General features: G+C 42.8%; 1 protein-coding gene across 3 annotated transcripts in view; it reads right to left on the bottom strand.

Moving 5' to 3' along the window:
* The window catches only part of SYNDIG1 (synapse differentiation inducing 1), a 350727-nt gene that overhangs the window by 142134 nt on the left and 187041 nt on the right, over positions 1-21552 (bottom strand). For all 3 annotated transcript variants that reach the window (XM_073557464.1, XM_073557466.1, XM_073557465.1), the window contains exon 2: positions 54-620. In XM_073557464.1, the coding sequence (XP_073413565.1) occupies positions 54-533 (480 nt within the window). In that variant the 5' untranslated portion in view covers positions 534-620. The remainder of the gene's footprint in view (positions 1-53; positions 621-21552) is intronic.

The following is a 21552-nucleotide window of genomic DNA, read 5'->3' as shown; positions in this document are numbered from 1 at the left end:
ATCTATTTCAATAAAACTCAATTTTTCATCTGGTATGAAATGGTTAAACTAACCTCTAACTCTTGGAATTCTTCCTCCTCTTCTACATCATAGGAAAGAGTATGTATTTTGATATCTTCAGAGGAAAGGTCAATGAACTTGCTATCTGGGTAGTCAAGACTGTCTTTGGTTGGTGACCTGTCTTCAATAAAGGTGGTTTCACAGCACTCCGTGCTGACATTCTCGCCCCAAGAGCGTAAGACATTCTCAGAATACAGAATTATATTGGGGCGATAATGAGACTCCACAGTCTGTTGTAGCATGTTAGGATCCAAGAGTTGATGAACTGGGTCATTTTTTATGTTGTCCATGCCAGTCTGGGAAGAAATACTTCCAACAATGTGACTCTGATATTGAGGAGTTGGATAAACCGAGACCATTCCTTCCTTATTTTCCGCCATTAAATTTCTTGTGTTGATTAAGCCATTTCTTTTCCCGGCCTCTGTGATTTTATTATGCATAAGCACACTGTTCTGTTCAATTAAACCATCCATATTTTGAGCTTGTGTGTTTTCCTTGCTTCTGTAGCTCCCGTTGTAGAGGAAAATGCAGGTCACATTTGCCTAATGGCTTTTATTTTCCTAAAAGCAGTAAAAATAAACGATGTAAGAAAAACAGAAATGCAAGCCAGCGACATCCAAAATGAATAATCAGACAAGTCGGTGTAATTTAGTCATTATGCTTGATAATGCATACTGCATTCTAATCAGTAGCCCACAACCCAGTGGTTTATAATTCACACAACCATGGACCGTAGTCATTGCGACCTGGGTATTTCCATATTAATTTGACAACAAATTAACTGAAAAATAGAGCTTCAATTCTCTGAAAATTTCTCACTGAATATCTATTTTCTGCTCTCAATGTCTATGAAGACTGATTCACAATGTGACGGAAGTTAGTAATTAATGGACTGGATGATATTCAGGCTTCAATTGATCAGAATGCCAAATTTAATTATGTTAATGGCACAATAGACTACATAATATTTTTTCTAAATTTACATAAAAGAAACCTTTACAATCACAAAGCACTTTAGAAGTCTAATTTTTCCCAAATACTGTACATCAGAAGACCAATTTTTGGCAAATGTTGCGCCTACTGGAAGTAAAAGAGCCGTGTCACTAATACAAACCACGGTCATATGACGTACTTTGGTATATGGAAATCATAGAAAGTGTCCACTGTTACCTTTCCACTAATTGTGTTAAGGACATCAATTTCTTATTATATAAATTCAACAAATTATTGCAGCATACGAGCAAAGCCTTTGTCAGGCTGTATATTACAACCACCAGCTTGCCACTTATAGACACGATGGGCCCAATTCAAAATTTGCAGTTTTTTTAACTTACTTTTTTTATCTTGTAATAGTCACTGTTTTTCTTTGCAGCAAATTCATCAAAATTCTGCATGCAGTTCATAAATTCTGCTCAAAATTAAAAATGCTCTAAATTTCTGTCTCTGAGACTGCTTTGTGACTTTTTTAGCACAAAAAGTCACATTTTCAGCTAAAATGTTGCAAAAATTGCACCAATATTTTATGCTTATAAAAAAATCACTCTTGGAGGGCACTGCAGTAAAGTTGCGACACTATTTGCAACTTTTAGAAAAGCCACAAATGATGATGGCAAATTTCTTATATTCCCTCACACAGGACAGGTATACTGAAAAAGATGAGGAATATGTAAAGGGAACACTACTAACATGCAGATATGTGGTTACTCTTCAGGTTTATTAGCATTTTGAACCTGCTCGGTGCCCGCACATAAAGCCCCACTGCCAGGTGGAAATTAACTTTACTCCTCCCAGCAGCTTTCAGGTTCCAGTCATAGAGCTGTGGCCAGTGCTGGTTCAGTCATCGCTCTGTGTATTGAGAACTGTAGCTGTAACTGCACCCCTGGCACTGACTGACAGCAGGCTCAGGATTAATGTCGTCTGGCAGTCAGTGCCAGAGGGCACAGGTCACAGCTGCCGCTCTTTATACATAGAGCGGTGACCGATCCCGTGCCGGCACCACATTCTTGAATGAACATCGAATACTACTAGGAGGAATAAAGCTCATTTTCTCTAGGCAGCGAGGCTCTAAGTACGGGCAGCTAGAGAACGCTGTTAACCTACAGATTACCTCCAAATATGCAGGTTAATAGCAACTTTTCACGTGACAGGTTACAATTAAGAAACTAAATGCACCAGAATTGTGGTGAAAATGGGGAGAACATGCAAAGTTCTTGCAGATATTGTCCCTGGTAGTTTCTGCAAAGCTACTATGCTAACCAATGGGTTACCATGTTGCATCATATATTATGTGTTTTAGATATTTCTTGTGCCTTGTCTGACAAGAGGGTGCTGTCTTCTGTTCACCCAAAGAGGTTGTAGCCTAATGTGAAACAATGCACCAAAATTTTGACACAAATTTTTTGAACAAAGGAAGCCAAATAATAGGTGGTGTAAATTAGACAGATTTATCTAACAGCATAAACCACTTTAATAAACTTGAACATTTTCAGATTCTCTAGCCTTGGGACATGATGCATCAAAGCCTTCATGCCAAGATAAAAACTTTGAAAAGTCATGAATTTACGTGCAACTGAAAGATGCAAGTACCCACTTCAAAATGAGTTGTGCACCATCTTGTAAAAATATATACCTGTTTTTTTTTTTACTTTTACTGAGATGAGATCCTGAATTGTTAAAAAAAAAAAATCTATGTACAGGAAAATGTGATGATCCTAATATAAGGGTGACGCACAACTCATATAATTCAATGAACATTATCTCTTTCGTGGCTTTCCATTTTAGATCTCCGTTTTTCATCCTCTTCTTCCAAGAGCCATAACACAATTATTTTTCAAACATCTTAGCCGTATGAGTACTTGCATTTTGCAAATGCAAATCTGGTATCTTGATTTTTGTTTTCCTTTTTTGTTTTATGGCATTTACCATAAGGGTTAAGTAATAGTCTTGAATTGACCTCGGGAGTTCTAAGTCACATGACTTTTAATGAAGATGATGTAATATCATGATGCAAAATCATTCTTCTTCACAAATGCTGGCTTTCCAATTCTAGGGATAACAGTGATCTGAATGGAGGATAAACATTTTTAGGAATGTCATTGGAAATGTAACTATGAGGATCACAAACAGGATCAAATAGTCTACATTTCAAAATTATATTAGTTAACTGCCAATAAGCAAATAAATTAGTAATTCTTAGTATTAATTGTACAAATACTCAAAGTACTCTGCATTTTATCCTTCAATACTCAAAAGTTAGTACAACAAGATGAACCTACAGTATAGACGATAATACAGTAATTGACTTGCGAGATTGTGTTACAGATGAAAAAGATAAGACTGTAATAGGTGGAGAAGGGTCTAATCACCACTTTTCAAATAACCCGCAGAGCGCATTATAGTGAGTACTGCCTTAATAGAGAAGAGGAGAAAAATCTACAGATCTTTTATCACCATTACAGAGCACAGTGATTGGAAACAACAGATGGTAAAAGTTTAAAACCATTTGCAGAAGTAAAGATGAAGGTGACTCTGCCCGAACTCATTACAATCATTTTAAACAAGAATAGAAAATGCTTTGTACACGCTTTGTTCACAATATTCAAACCTCTCTCTGGATGATCCGCTCCATGAAAGCCATAGAAGTTTATTCAAAAGAGGGCGGAAAATGCTTTAAAATGACTAAAGAAAAGACTTGATCTGTATTACTAAGCATGTTCTAAAATACAAATCAAATGGAAACTGTTCTGTATAAGTCTAAAATATAAATTTTCTAAGAAGCATTACACTTTCATGGTTAGAGTCTATGTCCCAGAAGAGAAATGACCTGGGGTTTGACCACTGCGAGAATAGAGGATCTAGGGACTGTAAGTAGGGCAGACAGCCAAATGTAGATGAAAATAGTATGCTCAAGATTTTATATTTTATAAACTATTGTGGATAGGAAAAAAAGCAAGTTTGATGTACGCCCTCAAATCTCAAACTTAATATGCATCTTTAATATAATTTTGTTATGTTAATCTGAAAAGGTCTGTGCAGATTAATTTATTTCTAGTAATATAACCAGTAAATTGTCTCTGTTGTTTCAAAAAACTTTGCATAAATCATTAGATCAAGAAAATATACGAAGCTTTGTAATATTTATTTTCCATTTTTCACCACTTATGTGCTCTTCTAATCTTGTCATTCACTACGAAAAATAGCTCAAATATGTCCTGATGGTTACAAAACTGATTACCAGCTCACTTAGGTGTCAGATTACAACAATATGTTGAAATTTATAGAAAGAGCCGTAAGATAGAGGCTCAGTGTGAGAAGCAAAGTAAGAGGGAAATTCCCCAAAACAGAAAGATTATGCTACTACATTCTGGTAACTGTTTTTCTCATCCATTGCTGAATTCACAGCTGCACTGCTCAGTGCCACAGTTTAATGTTTTTAAAGCTGTTGTTGCTATACAGCCTGCTCATGGGAAAACTAATAATAAAATGCAGGTTACAAAACAAGCAAAGATGCTAAAATTGATTCATAAGTCCTTTGTCAAGTGGCCACATCGGTAATCTGTGGCTACCAGACTAGAGCCCTTCAAAAAAACTTCTGTCAGAATGCCCAGTGCCTCTGTAAATGAGGTTACGATTTGGAACATCCCCCTCTGAAGACCCTTGAATCTGTATTTTATGTGATTTGTTGTTTTATAAGTTTTATCCTCCTGAAAGTTGACATTTTCCTGGTACAGGGGTAACTGTTAACAGGGTGAACTATAGAGCAAGCCCAGGGTTGGAGAGGTGTTAATTAGGGAATGGGAGTTAGTTTTTAGATTTTTATAGAGTTTGAGTGGAGCTAGAGAAAAGGAGGACTACTCTCTGCATTGGAGCCATTTTCTGTGTGTGAAAAGAAGAGCAAGACTCAAGAGAAGGTAGTAAGATTCTGCAGTATCTAGAAACAGAGACGACAGTTTTCCCCTTTAGCAGGCAAGTTGAGGCACCTACAGAACAAGTTTTTTAGTGTTAGCCAGACCAGGACATCAGTGTGAAAAGAGACAGGATCAGCTGGGCTGGGGTACTTAGTAAGGTGGTAACTGGTGGAGCTCCTTTACATTGTTTCACAAGAGTGCAGCTAGAATACTGTGGTCGTAGCGAAACACATCGACTCGTGTGACCCTGTACTGGGAAGGTGGCGGTCATCAACTTTAACCTGTTGTGCTACAGTAACATTTCTCACAAGTTACCTGATATTTCAGTTTTTCTTTTTTAATAAATTTGCAAAAATTTCTACATTTCTGTTTTTTTCAGTCAAGATGGGGTGCAGTGTACATTAATGAGAAAAAAATGAACTTTTTGAATTTACCAAATGGCTGCAATAAAACAAAGAGTGAAAAATTTAAAGGGGTCTGAATACTTTCCGTATCCACTGTACGCGAAGTAAGCTATTTTGTTCGAGCATCCATTTTAGGGTGCACAGTTTTTCTCGTGCTTCTGTATGTCTGTTCAGTATTATTTTGCACATTTTGCGGTGACCTATATCAGTTTACTATTTTTATTTTATTGATGTATTTTGTAATTAAGAAATGTTGATAATTTTTGAGATTGCTTCTTTTTGTACTCTGTAGGTTCCACCACATCTCTTCTGATTTGTTGGTCTAGCAAGACTTCATCATTGAGGCATGACACATGCTTGAAGTTACTCTGGGCCTACAAAACAGAAAATGCACTGGGGATTCATGCAGGTAGGATGTGAATCGCAGGACTCCCATTTAGCAGTAACGAAGCACTGACATGACCGCTGGAACAGGATCCTTTGAAACAATTTGCTCATGTTTTAAACCATATAATGGCCAGTAACAGTACTTTTCCTCATATAGACACACTGCATCTTATTCTGAAAAGCCACCTGAAAAGACAGGTACACTTTACATGACATATTTTGGGGGTGCCTGGAGCTGCCACTAGGGGTAGCTTAAACAAAAGTATGTAAGCAGGTTTTTGCCATGTAATCTGAAGATGGCATGATGTAGCAGCTGAGGCACAGATTTCAGGGTTCTGTCACTTATTAGGCTTTGTGCTGTTGTTTCCATGCAATGAAGGTTTTGTTGCAATGCCCCCTAGGGCTGGCATTACTCGGTACCAGGCCGGTCAGTCTTTCAGGGGATATGTCACGGCAGCGATGACCCGGTCTGTGACGAAAAGATGGGGATAGTAGTTTATGGGGAAATATATTCGTGATGCTACCCGTGGTGTTCGGCAATGAAGGTGATATCCGACGCTGCAAAAGAGACCGCTGGGGCTGTTGGTGATGCAGCAGAGCTGTTAGAGCTCTCCACAGGCATAGCTAAGCCCCAGAGCAGTTATAGGTGTTAGAGATGATGATGGTGGTTGTGGTGCAAGGCAGGTGATGCAGTAAATAATTCCAGGACACAGCGGAGTGCAGTTTCCACACTTTTGCTCACAGTTCTCCAGTTACATTCCCCAGCCGGGGTGCTGTGTCCTCCGGGTCAGTGGTCCAGCCAGCTCTCAAGTAATTTGGGGTACACCGTTGTCAGAACCCCCTTCTGATGTTCCTTTCCTGGCCGTCTCTCTGCACTGGCTTCCTCCTCTTCTGCCCTGCACCTTCACACAGTGCCCGAGCCAGCAGCCTCGGATTCTGTCGGGCGATGTACTCTAGGTCCACTTGATCCTATACGGCTGCCTTTTCAGCGATTGTTGCAGATGTGGCTGCAGCACATGCACATACTGTAGCCTCCGGTTAGCTGAGTCCTCATTTTCTCCACTAGTCTGTGGCTGGTCCCCTACTGCGACCTGGTCCCTCCACCCGACTACAGTCAGCGTGGATTCGGGCGCCACAGGTGGATTCCTCACTTCTCCTAGGACCCCTTATTTCTCTTCTCTTTTCCCTCACTTTGCGCTAGTCTAGGGACGTGCTCCTCTCCCCTACCTCCCTCCAACTGTCTCTTGTTTCCATGACAACTCTCTCTGACTCTTCCCCTACTACTTTCTCCACCCACACCCTCAACCTAGCTCCTCCCGGGCCCTGAGAGGTACAGTGTTGGATGTAAGTGTCTGGGTTCTGGGTAGTGCCACCTCCTTACCTGAAAGCGAAATACCACACCTCTAGCTGTGGTGCAGTACCTCTGTGGTGACTGAACCCTCAGGGGTGCCACATTATTATCAGGACATAATTACTGCCCAGACTAGCTCTCTTATGCCAATTGATCTTACCACACCCCTTCCTATGATAAGCGGCTCACTGTCAATATACAATGCACAGAGAAAGCTGTGGTGTTGTCGGGGTCAGCTTTCTGAGCTCTGCTACATGCTTTATCCAAAAACTCTGTTTCTGTCACAAGTACTGCACCAAGTAAACTAAGTGATACATCGCTGAAATCAGGGTCTTTTCCTAGATTATTTTGCTCTCAGATGAGGTAGCAAAAACTTGGTGACAGATTCCTTTTAAAAAGGTTTTCCAGGGTTCAACAAAATTTGCTCAAAGGGTTTATGAAATAGAATTATAAAAGGCTATTTGTTCACCTGCTAAATCCCCATAATTCCATTGGTGTTACCTCTATCCTCTCTGCTTGTCACCATTTACTTGGCTGCACAACAACAAGCCAAAATCCTCAACTGATCACTGCACATCATCAATGTCCTCAATGATACATCCTACACTATTTATATAAAAGATTAGGAGTTCGGAATTAGAAAAATAAAGCTTAAGCAACTATCGAGATAAATTAAGAAGTTAGTCATTACATAAATGTGTATTTACATAGGAATAAATACCGTACATACAACCTGATGGCTAGTTAACATGTTTTAACAATTTTACTGTGTAATAAGTAATCATTTCCATAATTAGATAATACTCTACGTTGCAGATATTACTCATACAGCATTATGAAACAAAGCGTGCCAATTGAGTACTTTCTATTTATAGCGAAATCTTACGATACAGTAAAATCCTACTTGATATTTTTATTCTCTCAACTCCTTTATTCAAGTAGCAGTTAAGAATTAATGATGGATATTCTACATTCTGAAAGGAGAGATTTACATTAAATGTACAGCAGGGTGTATTATGCATCAAGTAATTTGCAGATTAGCTATTTTTTGCACGGAGGTTTGACTTCTACTAAGGATTACCTCTAATATCTGTAATTCTATTTCTGCAAAGCTGTTCCTGCTAAAATTGTTACAAGATTTTTCTAATAGCCTTATACTGTACTGCCAAGAGGTATAAAGAAGACTTAAAGGGAATCTGTCAGCAGGTTTTTGGTACAATCATGGCCAAAAGTGTTGGCACCCTTGAAGTAAACATGTGTATAACAAAATATGTGTAATTGCAATAATTTTCTGGGAGAAATACTTCATTTTCTGGGAACAATTTCATGGGTGCCGACACTTTCAGCCATGAATGTATATAATGTGATTAAAGAGTAATTTGAGGCAAGAAAACCTGATTCTATGGATGTGTCACTTGCTCAGTGTAGTTTTCATAGAATACCTGTTTTGTCTAGTGTGAATGTAATAGAGCTAAGACTTGCTTATCAGTGGCGGGGAATTTTAAAAGACATGGAGTCAATGGTCAACCAAATTAATACATCAAAAGTAATTACTCACGTCATCCCATGGGGATAGCATAAGCAGTTGTTTGCACATGTTCATATGTATTACTTAGAGTTGAGCGAAACAGGTTGGCCAGATTCAAAAGTCGCCGACTTTCGCCAAAGTCGGGTTTCATGAAATGAAACCCGACCACAGTGTGAAGTTGGCCATGCGGTTGGCGACCCAAGCGCCAAAGTCGGGTTTCGCTGAATGCTTGCACTTGACTTTTTTCAGCCAATGAGAGAAGCGTAGCGGGAGTGAGAGTGGGAGTGGGAGAGAGAGAGAGAGAGGGAGAGGGAGAGAGAGAGGGAGGGGGAGAGAGAGAGGGAGAGGGAGAGGGAGATGGAGAGGGAGAGGGAGAGGGAGAGAGAGAAAAGAGAGAGAAGAGAGAGATTTTGCCGCCTCTAGGGTTAAAATCATGCCAAGTGTGTTTACAGTCCTCCACTCACTGCCGACTTTTCTCCCCATTCACTTGCATTGGGTTTCATGTGTAGAGGTGTGGGCCGAGCTGGGGGGGTGGTCCCTCTTCTTACCGTGCAGAGATAAAAACAGAGACACGATGGAGGCAGATTTCTGGGTGCAACAGGTCCAAGTTTATTTCACTCGCCGTCCGTCTGACGGCCTCAGAGCACACCGTACTTCCTTTACCTCACGGCCCTCCGTTTCGAGAGCCGCTTCTTACACACCGCACGTTACACTGGGGGACTTGTATGCACACACCGTCCCCTCTTCACTCGTCGACGCTCCTGACAGGTCCGTCACTGTGGCCGCCTTAGGCCCTTAAACCAACAGCGCTTCCACTGATCAGTCGTCGTGACAAATACGGTGTCTCACACCCAGTGCCTCGTCCCTTCTGCGGTTCTTCCTATCAGGACAACCCCCCTGACGTTCTCTCTCCTCAGTCCCCCTGGTTTAGATTCCCCTCACAGCGCACAGACTGTCGCAGTCCTCTTGTCACTGGAGCTCCCCCTGGGGACTGGAACCTTCTGGAACCCTCCCTCAGTATTTATAGCTCTCCCGGTCCCCTGTCACTGTAACCCCGCCCACAATGACCAACGGTTTCTAAAGCCCTAAGCTGATGTCAAGTCCTTTGCTCACACTCCTCCCTGCCATCTAATGGTCAACCCAAGGTACTGCACGTCCACAACACTTTCCTAGCTGTTTCCTCACTGTAATAACTGACACCTACCTACACTGTGCAAACCTTTCCTTCTTCACTCTGACTAGTCCGTCCGTCCATCAGGTCACCTTCCCTACACATGTTTCACGACTTTTCCCTATAGTTGGCCGATTTCGTTTGACTCGATTTTTGAGAAAGTCGGGTTTCATGAAACCCGACTCGACCCTAAAAAAGGCAAAGTCGTTCATCTCTAGTATTACTTTACCATTGGTATTATGGTTATTCGTTAGATATGAATTGAGTGCAAAGTGACTTAACAACTTTGTCATATCTACATTATCTGCACTTATTTTAAGCTATCTACATTTATGATGTGACATAATATGCATCTGCACTTTTATGTAAATATATGCATTTAAGATCTATAATGCTCCTGCCTACTATATATGAGTGGACTACATGCCATAATCAACTGAGTCTTCGCTGTTGTCTTTTTAGCATGTATGTATATTTTTATGCCACTTTCTTGCAAAATGTAATAAACTTTTGATTAATTAATTTGGTAGACCATTGACTCTATGTCTTTGTAGGATTTGACATGTTAGGGGGATCCATTTTTGTAATTAAGTAGGGCCTGTTTTTTGGCATATAGCCTTGTTGTCTAATTTGGTTATATCATGTTATCAGTTCTGATGATATTGATTCAATAAGGCTACTTTCACACATCAGTTTTTTGCCGTCAGGCAGGATCCGGCTATTTTTAGAAAAAATGGATCCGGCATAAATTTTGGAGAACTGTAGAAACGGATCCGTTTTTTTGCTGGATCCATCTAGCAGGTTATATCTGTTTCTGGGGGCTGGCCAAATGGATCTGAGCATGCGCAGACTTAAAAAAACGGATCCGGTGGCTGGATCCGTCTTTTTCTGGATCCGGCGCATTCCGACGCCCATAGACTTTCATTGTAGCAAAAAGCTGGAAGCGCCGGATCCGGCGCTTCCGGCTTTTTCGCCGGAGACAAAAAACGTTACAGTAGCCGTTTTTTCCAGACGCCGGAATGAGACAAGTAGCCGGATCCGGCAAAAAACGGATGAAACGCAATGCCATCCGGCACGATCCGGTGCTAATGCAAGTCAATGGGGAAAAACTGGAACCGGCATTGCATTTTGCCGGATCCGGTTTTACAAAAAAAAGCCGGATCGCGCCTGACGGCAAAAAACTGATGTGTGAAAGAGGCCTAAGAAGTGGTGGGCCAAGGTTACACAGATTAGACTGACGGTTTGGCATGCAAGATGCAGTCTTGTAGTATTAATGCAATATGCTATGCTGCTATCAGATTAAGCACTAAAAACCTGCTGACAGATTCTCTTTAAAATATGCTATGCCTTCCATCTTTTACCTTCTTTTACATACAGTAGGACAATGGCAAAAACTCCAAATGTGATAGTCCCTGCTTGAATTTTGCCAATGCTGCTCCCCCCCATTCAAGGCAAATTAGTGTGGCAATAAATGGTTGGTTTCTTTTCCACAAAACTTGCATACATATTGTACATTTTTCTCTCAGAACATGTACTTATCTCCCTGTATGAGGCAGACCTATCACAAGCATGTAGCTCGATGGCTCAGTGGTTAGCACAGTAGCTATTAACAGTTAGGCAGACGCAACAGTGCAATGAGGAGACAATGGTATTTAAGCAAACAACTATTTATTAGATTAAGACAATTGAAAGGGTGCCTTCAGTGTAATATCAGGAAATAAATAACACATAGTGAAAAATTAAACAAGTTATGTTACAAAGAAAATGCAGTAATTCAGTACCGTTAAAAAACTGTTATCGTCAGTGAGGTCTTAGTCTTAATAACCTAGCTAAAAGGGCAAAACTATCACTACCAGACCCTTCACTGTCGTCACTATCTAGGCAGTCAGAATGTAAAACAGGCCCTAATGTGGGACGACAGTACAGTCATGGCCAAAAGTTTTGAGAATGACACAAATATTATATTTTCACATGATCTGCTGGCCTCTGGTTTTTATGTGTGTTTGTCAGATGTTTTTATCACATACAGAAATATAATTGCAATCATATTATGAGTAACAAAAGGTTATATTGACAGTTAGAATGAGTTAATGCAGCAAGTCAGTATTTGCAGTGTTGACCCTTCTTCTTCAGAACCTCAGCAATTCTCCCTGGCATGCTCTCAATCAACTTCTGGATCAAATCCTGACTGATAGCAGTCCATTCTTGCAAAATCAATGCTTTTATTTTGTCTGAATTTGAAGGTTTTTGTTTGTTCACCCGTCTCTTGATGATTGACAACAAGTTCTCAATGGGATTAAGATCTGGGGAGTTTCCAGGCCATGGTCCCAAAATCTCTATGTTTTGTTCCCTGAGCTATTTAGTTATCACCTTTGCTTTATGGCAAGGTGCTCCATCATGTTGAAAAAGGCATTGTTGATCGCCAAACTGCTCTTGGACGGTTGGGAGAAGTTGCTCTTGGAGGACATTCTGGTACCATTCTTTATTCATGGCTGTGTTTTTAGGCAAGACTAAGAGAGAGCCCATTCCCTTGGCTGAGAAGTAGCCCCACACATGAATGGTTTCAGGATGCTTGACAGTTGGCATGAGACAAGACTGGTGGTAGCGCTCACCTGGTCTTCTCCGAATAAGCCATTTTCCAGATGTCCCAAACAATCAAAAAGGGGATTCATCAGAGAAAATGACTTTACCCCAGTCCTCAGCAGTCCACTACCTGTACCTCTTGCAGAATATCAGTCTGTCCATGATGTTTTTTCTGGAGAGAAGTGGTTTCTTTGCTGCCCTCCTTGAGACCAGGCCTTGCTCCAAGAGTCTCCGCCTCACAGTGCGTGCAGATGCACACCTGCCTGCTGCCATTCCTGAGCAAGCTCTGCACTGCTGGTAGCCCGATCCCGCAGCTGAAACACTTTTAAGAGACGGTCCTGGCGCTTGCTGGTCTTTCTTGGGCGCCCTGGAGCCTTTTTGGCAACAAGGGAACCTCTCTCCTTGAAGTTCTTGATGATGCGATAGATTGTTGACTGAGGTGCAATCTTTCTAGCTGCGATACTCTTCCCTGTTAGGCCATTTTTGTGCAGTGCAATGATGACTGCACGTGTTTCTTTAGAGATAACCATGGTTAACAGAAGAGAAACAATGATGCCAAGCACCAGTCTCCTTTTAAAGTGTCCAGTGGTGTCATTCTTACTTAATCATGACAGATTGATCTCCAGCCCTGTCCTCATCAACACCCACACCTGTGTTAATGGAGCAATCACAGAAACGATGTTAGCTGCTCCTTTTAAGGCAGGGCTGCAATGATGTTGAAATGTGTTTTGGGGGATAAAGTTAATTTTCTAGGCAAATATTGACTTTGCAAGTAATTGCTGTTAAGCTGATCACTCTTTATAACATTCTGGAGTATATGCAAATTGCCATTAGAAAAAATGAAGCAGTAGACTTTGTAAAAATTAATATTTGTGTCATTCTCAAAACTTTTGGCCATGACTGTACTACCCTCTAGGCCATAAGTCACAGATTGGTGGGTTACTTTGCACACTTGGCACACCAGTCCCCTCTTTGTACTGTACATCTACACTGGAAGAGATGGATCACACAAAAGTCCCTCTGCTCTCCCTCCATCAACTGTATCTCAGCTGATTCTGCTCACTCAGCACAGCTCTCCCAGCTGCGCTCTCTCTCAGGTCTTACTCAGGTCTGGTTACTCTCTGGTTTTCACTAGGGTCTGGCCTCTCTCCGGTCTTTACTTGAGTCTGGCCTCTCTCAGGTCTTCACTTGGGTCTGGTCTCTCTCTAGACTTCACTTGGGACTGGTCTCTTTTTGGTCTGGTTTCTCTCTGGTCTGGTGTCTCTTGGGTATTCACTCGTATCTGGTATCTCTCAGGTCTTTACTCAGATCTGATCTCTCTCGGGTTTTCACTAGGGTCTGATGTCTTGATTACTTTACTCTGGTCTGGTCTTTCATAATGGTGGCTGTAAGCCAACTCAGCTGCTTACACGACCATCCTGCTACAGGTCCAGGTGCCAAGTCCACCCCTTTTTGGCCCTCACACAGTCTTTCATATTTATTAACTGAACCATGGCTGTCATGTGACCAGGCGTCTCCTCCAATTTCCAAGGGAACATGAACTTCACTCTTGAGCTCCTGCCTAGGTATTTATTTCTGCTTTTCCTTTCTCTTTTATCTCTGACCAGCAGATGGCGGTGTTCACTTGTAGACACTGTTAGCCAATAACTGTGTGCATCTTCTCACTTGTCTATGTTAGGGCTGACAGAACGCACCAAATAATAAAATAATAGTAAGGTGCTTTCACAACCGGGGTCCACCGGGCAGGGGTGGTAAACTGCTGCTCAGTAATGGCGGAAGTATAAAGCGGTATACAAAAGGTCACAGTGTGAACAGGGTGAACTCTGTTACCTAACAGAGCTGCACTACCGCAGAACATAAATGCCAGAGCCTGTTTAGCTCACAGAGCTCGGCAACGAAGCGCACAGTATGCGGTCACAGAACTCTGCCCCAAGGACACGGGGTCAGAGTCCCTCTAGACCTTCTGAGTGCGCGGTGTCGCACCTGCGGATGCCACTATAGAGGCTGACTATGGTGCAGTGTCGAGCACGTGCACCGTGGCATGAAGAGCCACCAGTGGACACTGATGCCAGTCTCAGACTCTGCCTCTACCTACACCTAAGCCTGGGCGCTTAACAGGCTAGGCTGCACATCACATGCATACCAAGGGTAGGGGTTTCTTAATGAGTCATTCACCAGAGCCATTCATACATGCATACAACACCCACTCCTCATAGTCTGGTAATGCAGTCTGAAGTGAATTCGCTTTCTGGCTTCCCTCTGGTTATTACTGAAGGTAGTGGAGCTGGTCAGATTGACAGAGGGGTTGCGAGTTCTCTTTCTGGGCTCCCTCTGGTGGTTACTGGAGGTAATGGAGCGGATCTGATTGACAGAGGCTTGCCACCTGATAAGGGTGATGACGATTGGAGATCTGGGGTTTCAGATTGGGATTTAAGACAGCCGACTCCCTCTATCCCTGCTGGTGATTTGCTTCCTGTTCCTCCTGAGATCTGATTTCTCCAGCTCTGTCCCTGCATGTTCAGCTAAGTGGTTTATTTGCTATTCTGTTTGCATTTGATCTGGTTTTGTCTATCTCTTCTTGGTGCGGGTCAGCCAACTCCGGCTGGGGCTGTGCTGAATCACCGCCCATATGTTACTGATTGTGCCAGTTTGTTTTATCCCCCATGAGATTGGTCTCTTTTTTCTCTGCTTTCAGAATATACCAGAGTGCTGATATAGTGGGGGGCAAAGTCGTGTGACTTCAGTGTTTTTTGCATCAGATGTGTTGGACTTTTTGCAGGGTTTTTTGCGTGATTGCAGACAGTGTCTTTCTTTTCCTGTCCTTTCTAGTCAGTGTGGGCCCCATCATTTGCTCAGTCTATTTTCCTGCCTGTGTTTGTGTTTTCATCTTGTCTCACCGACAATAAATGTTTGGGGGCTATCTATTCCTTTGGGGTCTGCTCTGGGGCAGTTTAGATTTCCCCTTTCTTGCTTTAGGCTTAGTTAGCTCTCCGGCTGTGCCGAGGCGTCTAGGATCATCGTAGGTACGCTCCACAGCTACTGCTAGTTGTGTGGATAGGATCAGGGGTCTGCAATCCGCTTAGGTACCAACCTCTCTGGTTTTCTGTGGCTTAGCCTGAACCTGCTCTCCTCCTCGGTGACCCATTCATAACAGAATCACCAGCCTAACTGTAGACTCTAGGGTACTCCAAATAAGGAAAGAATTAAAAAAAAAGTGTCAGGATTTTTTTATATATATATATATATATATATATATATATATATATATACAGTATTTTCCTCTTTTTTTCTGGGGCTGCAGGAGGAGATATTTTTTTCTCTAAATGGACACTTAGCAATTGTCTGATCGTGTTGAGCAGCTCGCTGCTGAAGTGCGGGGAAATTCTGCCTATCTCGCTCAATCATCTGCTGTTGAACCAAAAATCCCTACTCCTGATGTATTTTTTGGGGATCGGTCTAGATTTTTGAATTTTAAGAATTGTAAACTAGTTTTTGCTTTGAAACCTAACTCATCAGGGAGCTCTGTGCAGCAGGTTAAAATTGTCATCTCCCTGCTATGCGGCGATCCCCAGGATTGGGCCTTTTCTTTGACACCCGAAGATCCTATTCTGGCTAATGTGGACGCGTTTTTTCAAGCCTTGGGGTTGTTGTATGGTGAACCTAATGCTATTTGATCAAGCTGAGAAAACCTTATTGACATTGAACCAGGGCCAGGATTCTGCAGTGTTATATTGTCAAAAATTCCGAAAGTGGGCGGTCCTTACTAAATGGAATGACGATGCCCTAGCAGCTCTCTTTCGGAAGTGTTTGGCAGAAACCATAAAAGATGTTATGGTGGGATTTCCTGTTCCCTCTGGTCTAGACGATTCTATGTCATTGGCCATTCAAGTTGATTGCCGCCTTTCGAATGAACGTCTGAACACATGCAATGTGATAGGGTTTTGTCTAGGGCGCAACGTCAGGAGTTTAGAAGCCATAATAAGCTGTGTTTTTTCTGTGGAGACGCCTCTCATACTATTTCTGTCTGCCCTAAATGAGAAAAGCATTTTGCTCACACATTTGCGGTGGGCAGTGTACAGCCTAAGTTTCTTTTGGCGATTGCCCTGATCTGCTCCTTGTCTACATTTTCCGCTAAGGATTTGTAGATCCAGGAGCAGCTTTGAATCTGATGGATTTGGACTTTGCTAAACGTTGTGGTTTTCCCATGATAACCCTGCGGACTCCTATCCCATTGAGGGGTATTGATGCTACTCCTTTGGCGGAGAATAAACCCCAGTTTTGGACCCAGGTGATAATGCGGGTCGCCCCGGACCACCAAGAAAATTGTAAATTTTTGGTGTTGCACAATTTGCATGATACTAGTGTTCTGGGTTTTCCTTGGTTGCAAACTCATAATCCTGTTTTGGATTGGAAATCTGTGTCTGTGGTGAGTTGGAGTTGTCAATATGTTCTTAATGACACTCCTGTTTTCACCTCTCCCCAGTCTCATGATATTCCTGACTATTTGGCTGATTTTTCTGATGTATTTAATGAGAGTAAGTCTGCGTTTTTGCCTCCTCATAGGAGTTATGATTGTGCAATTGAGTTAATGCCCAGGTGTAAATTTCCCAAGGGTCGGCTTTTCACTTTATCGGTACCCTAACATGATGCTATGCAATCTTATATCTAGGAGACGTTGGAGAAGGGTCATATTAAACCATCCTCTTCACTTTTATGTGCTGGGTTTTTTTGCGGCCAAGAAAGATGGTTCATTAAGGCCATGTATTGACTATCGTTCCCTTAACAAAATCACTGTTAAATATCAGTACCCATTACCCTTGATTTCTGATTTATTTTCCAGAGTTAAAAGTGCCTGTTGGTTTACCAAGCTTGACCTCAGGTGGGCGTATAACCTTATTCGCATCAAGCACGGGCATGAATGGAAGACGGCGTTTAATACTCCGGAGGGACATTTTGAGTACCTGGTGATGCCTTTTGGGCTCACTACTGCCCCTTCTGTCTTCCAGTCTTTTATGAATGATATTTTCTGGGACTTTGTGGATAAGTTTTTGATCATTTATCTGGATGATATTTTGATCTTTTCCAGTGATTGGGATTCTCATGTGGAACATGTACGGACTGTGTTCCGGATTTTAAGGGAAAATTCTCTGTATGTTAAGGGATCGAAGTGCCTCTTTGGTGTACAGAGGATTTCATTTTTGGGATTCATTTTGTCCGCGTCGGCTATTGAAATGGACCCGGCCAAGATACAGGACATTTATGATTGGGTTCAGCCCACTTCTTTGAAGGCTCTCCAGAAGTTTTTGGGTTTTGCAAATTTCTACCATAAATTTATAAGTAATTTTTCTGGTATTGTTAAACCACTGACTGATTTGACCAAAAAGGGCGCTGATGTGGTAAATTGGTCTCCAGAGGCAGTTTCGGCATTTCAGGAGCTTAAGTGGAGATTCACTTCTGCTCCGGTTCTTCGGCAACCTGATGTCTCACTCCCATTTTAGGTGGAGGTAGATGCTTCTGAGATTGGTGCAGGAGCCATTTTGTCCCAAAGAGATCCGGTGACTTCTAAGATGAATCCCTGTGCCTTCTTTTCTCAAAAATTCTCCCCATCTGAATGTAACTATGACATGGGGAATCAGGAATTGTTGGCCATGAAATGGGCATTTGAAGAGTGGAGACATTGGTTGGAGGGCACTAGACATCAAGTTGTGGTCCTCACCGATCACAAGAATTTGATTTATCTTGAACCAGCCAAACGCTTGAATCCTAGACAGGCTAGGTGGGCCTTGTTTTTCACGCGTTTTAATTTTGTGGTCTCTTTTCTTCCGGGCACTAAGAATGTTAAGGCGGACGCCCTTTCTAGGAGTTTCTTTGTGGATTCTCTTGATGTGACCGAGCCTACTACCATTCTAAATGAGGGTGTAGTTCTTTCCTCTATTTCACCTGATTTGAGACGTGCCCTGGAGGAATTTCAGGAGGACAAACCTAAACGTTGCCCCGTGGGCAAATTGTATGTCCCTGACCAGTGGAGGAAAAGAGTAATAGCTGAAATTCATTGCTCCGCGTTGGCTGGTCATCCAGGTATTTTTGGTACCAGAGATTTGGTGAGTCGGTCTTTTTGGTGGCCCGCCTTATCTCGTGATATCAGGAATTTTGTGCAGTCCTGTGGGACTTGTTCTCGATCCAAGCCCTGTTATCATTCTAGTGGGTTGTTGATGCCCCTGCCGGAGCCCAGGAGGCCATGGACCCATATATCAATGGATTTTATTTCTGACCTTCCTGTCTCTCAGAGAATGACTGTTATCTGGGTGATTTGTGATAGATTTTCTAAGATGGTCCATCTTGCACCACTCCCAAAATTGCCATCTTCTTCTGAGTTGATGCCCTTGTTTTTACAACAGGTGGTTCGGTTGCACGGGATTCCTGAAAACATTTTGTCAGACAGAGGAGTCCAGTTTGTTTCCAGATTTTGGAGAGCTTTTTATTCCAAACTGAGAATTCAGTTATCTTTCTCCTCTGCATTTCATCCTCAGAGCAATGGGCAGACTGAGAGAACAAACCAGACTTTGGAGTCTTATTTGAGATGTTTCATATCTGCTGATCAGGATGACTGGGTCTCATTTTTGCCCTTGGCTGAATTTGAGGTAAACAATAGAGCTAGTTCTGCCACTTTGATGTCGCCCTTTTTCTGTAACTTTGGGTTTCATCCTCGATTTTCTTCAGGGCAAGTGGAATCTTTGGCCTGCCCAAGTGTGGACTCTGTGGTAGAGAGAATGCAGCAGATTTGGGACCAAGTGGTGGATAAGTTGTCCCACTCTCAGGAAAAAGCCCAACGGTTTTCCAACCGGCATAGGACCATTGGTCCCCGGGTTAAAGTGGGTGGTATGGTTTGGTTGTCTTCAAAGACTATTCCTATGAAGGTTGCGTCTCCAAAATTCAAGCCAAGATTCATAGGACCTTATAAGATTTTGGAGATCCTTAATCCCATTTTTTTCCGACTGGCTCTTCCAGTTACGTTTAAGATCCATAACGTGTTTCATAAATCTTTGCTGAAGAGGTTTGTGGAGCCAGTAGTTCCTATGGCGGCGCCTCCTGACCCTGTATTGGTTAAAGGCAATTTGGAGTATGAGGTAGAGAAAATATTGGATTCTCATTTGGCTAGACGGAGACTCCAGTATTTGGTTAAATGGAAGGGTTTTGGCCAGGAGGATAATTCTTGGGTCTCTGCTTCTGACATTCATGCCGAAAGATTGGATCGTGCTTTTCACCGGGCCCATCCTGAATGGCCTGGTGGCGTGGATGAGGGTTCGGTGACCCCTCCTCAAGGCGGGGGTACTGTTGTGAATTCGCTTTCTGGCCTCCCTCTGGTTATTACTGAAGGTAGTGGAGCTGGTCAGATCGACAGAGGGGTTGCAAGTTCTCTTTCTGGGCTCCCTCTGGTGGTTACTGGAGGTAATGGAACGGATCTGATTGACAGAGGCTTGCCACCTGATAAGGATGATGACGATTGGATATCTGGGGTTTCAGATTGGGATTTAAAGCAGCCGACTCCCTCTATCCCTGCTGATTTGCATCCTGTTCCTCCTGAGGTCTGATTTCTCCAGCTCTGCCCCTGCATGACCAGCTAAGTGGCTTATTTGCTATTCTGTTTGCATTTGATCTGGTTTTGTCTATCTCTTCTTGGTGCGGGTCTGCCAGCTCCGGCTGGGGCTGTGCTGAATCACCGCCCATATGTTACTGCTTGTGCCAATTTGTTTTATCCCCCATTAGATTGGTCTCTTTTTACTCTGCTTTCAGAATATACCAGAGTGCTGATATAGTGGGGGGCAAAGTCATGTGACTTCAGTGTTTTTTGCATCAGACGTGTTGGACTTTTTGCAGGGTTTTTTGCGTGATTGCAGACAGTGTCTTTCCTTTCCTGTCCTGTCTAGTCAGTGTGGGCCCCATAATTTGCTCAGTTTATTTTCCTGCCTGTGTGTGTGTTTTCATCTTGTCTCACCGACAATATATGTTTGGGGGCTATCTATTCTTTTGGGGTCTGCTCTGGGGCAGTTTAGATTTCCCCTTTCTTGCTTTAGGCTTAGTTAGCGCTATGACTGTGCCGAGGCATCTAGGATCATCGTAGGTACGCTCCACCGCTACTGTTAGTTGTGTGGATAGTATCAGGGGTCTGCAATCCACTTAGGTACCAACCTCTCTGGTTTTCTGTGGCTTAGCCTGGACCTGCTCTCCTCCTCGGTGACCCATTCATAACAGCAGTCTATACTAGCGCATGGCCGAGCGGCCATGCGAACCTTTTATAGTGGCGTCCTTCCGGGACCTTCCTGACCTTCCTGATGGTCTAATCTGAGCTGGAGAAGGACCTGAGCATGTGACCTCCGATCTCCAATGAGAGATCGTCCCACGGGCTTGCTCAGTGGACTGAAAGGAGGACTTAGTCCCTGTAGTAGCTCGCTGCTGACCAGCATGCGTTGCTATAGCTGGACCAGAGGTGGCAGCAGCAACCAAACCCACAGAGCTGGTCTGAGCAGAGCGCCGGGATCGACAAGTCTGCTGGGCATCCTCCTCTGTGGCCAGAGAGGAATAGTAGACTGCCGAATGCAAGGCTCGGGATTCCTGCTGTGCAATGACTGGAACCCGACGCCTAACAGTCTATCTTCTTACATGGCTTTGAAGTGCTTGGATCCTCAGTTCAAATCCAACCAAGTACAACATCTACAAGGAGTTTATATATTATCCCCATGTTTGCGTGGGTTTCCTCTGAGTACTCCCATTTCCTCCCACACTCCAAAGACATACTGAGAGGGAATTTAGATTGTGTGGCCCCATCGATACTGAGGTCTGTAAAGTGCTGTGGAATTAATAGCACTTTGTAAGTGAATAAAATAAAGTTAAAAAAATCCAGATCACATCTCATGACAGTCAGTAAGGGGTGTGGGTGAGAGCCTAAAGCACTATGAGATGAGATCTTGAAGGTTTTGCATTGATACATAATTCTGGGGCTACTCCTCTGTCAATGTACAAATAATATTCAATGGCAGACTTTGCACTTTGCCACTCCATTTAGCAAGACCCAGGAGGTCTCCTGTATCTACACCTTTATCCCCATATACAGTAATCTGACTTTTGTTGCAGGGCTGCCAGGTAGCTCCATAGTTTACACA

This window comes from Dendrobates tinctorius, unplaced genomic scaffold (genome assembly GCF_039654945.1).
Source record: "Dendrobates tinctorius isolate UK_male_01 unplaced genomic scaffold, ASM3965494v1 ptg000250l, whole genome shotgun sequence".
Classification (NCBI taxonomy): Eukaryota; Metazoa; Chordata; class Amphibia; order Anura; family Dendrobatidae; genus Dendrobates; species Dendrobates tinctorius.
The sequence above is the reverse complement of the archived record's forward strand: the minus strand, read 5'-3'. Positions and strand labels throughout refer to the sequence as shown.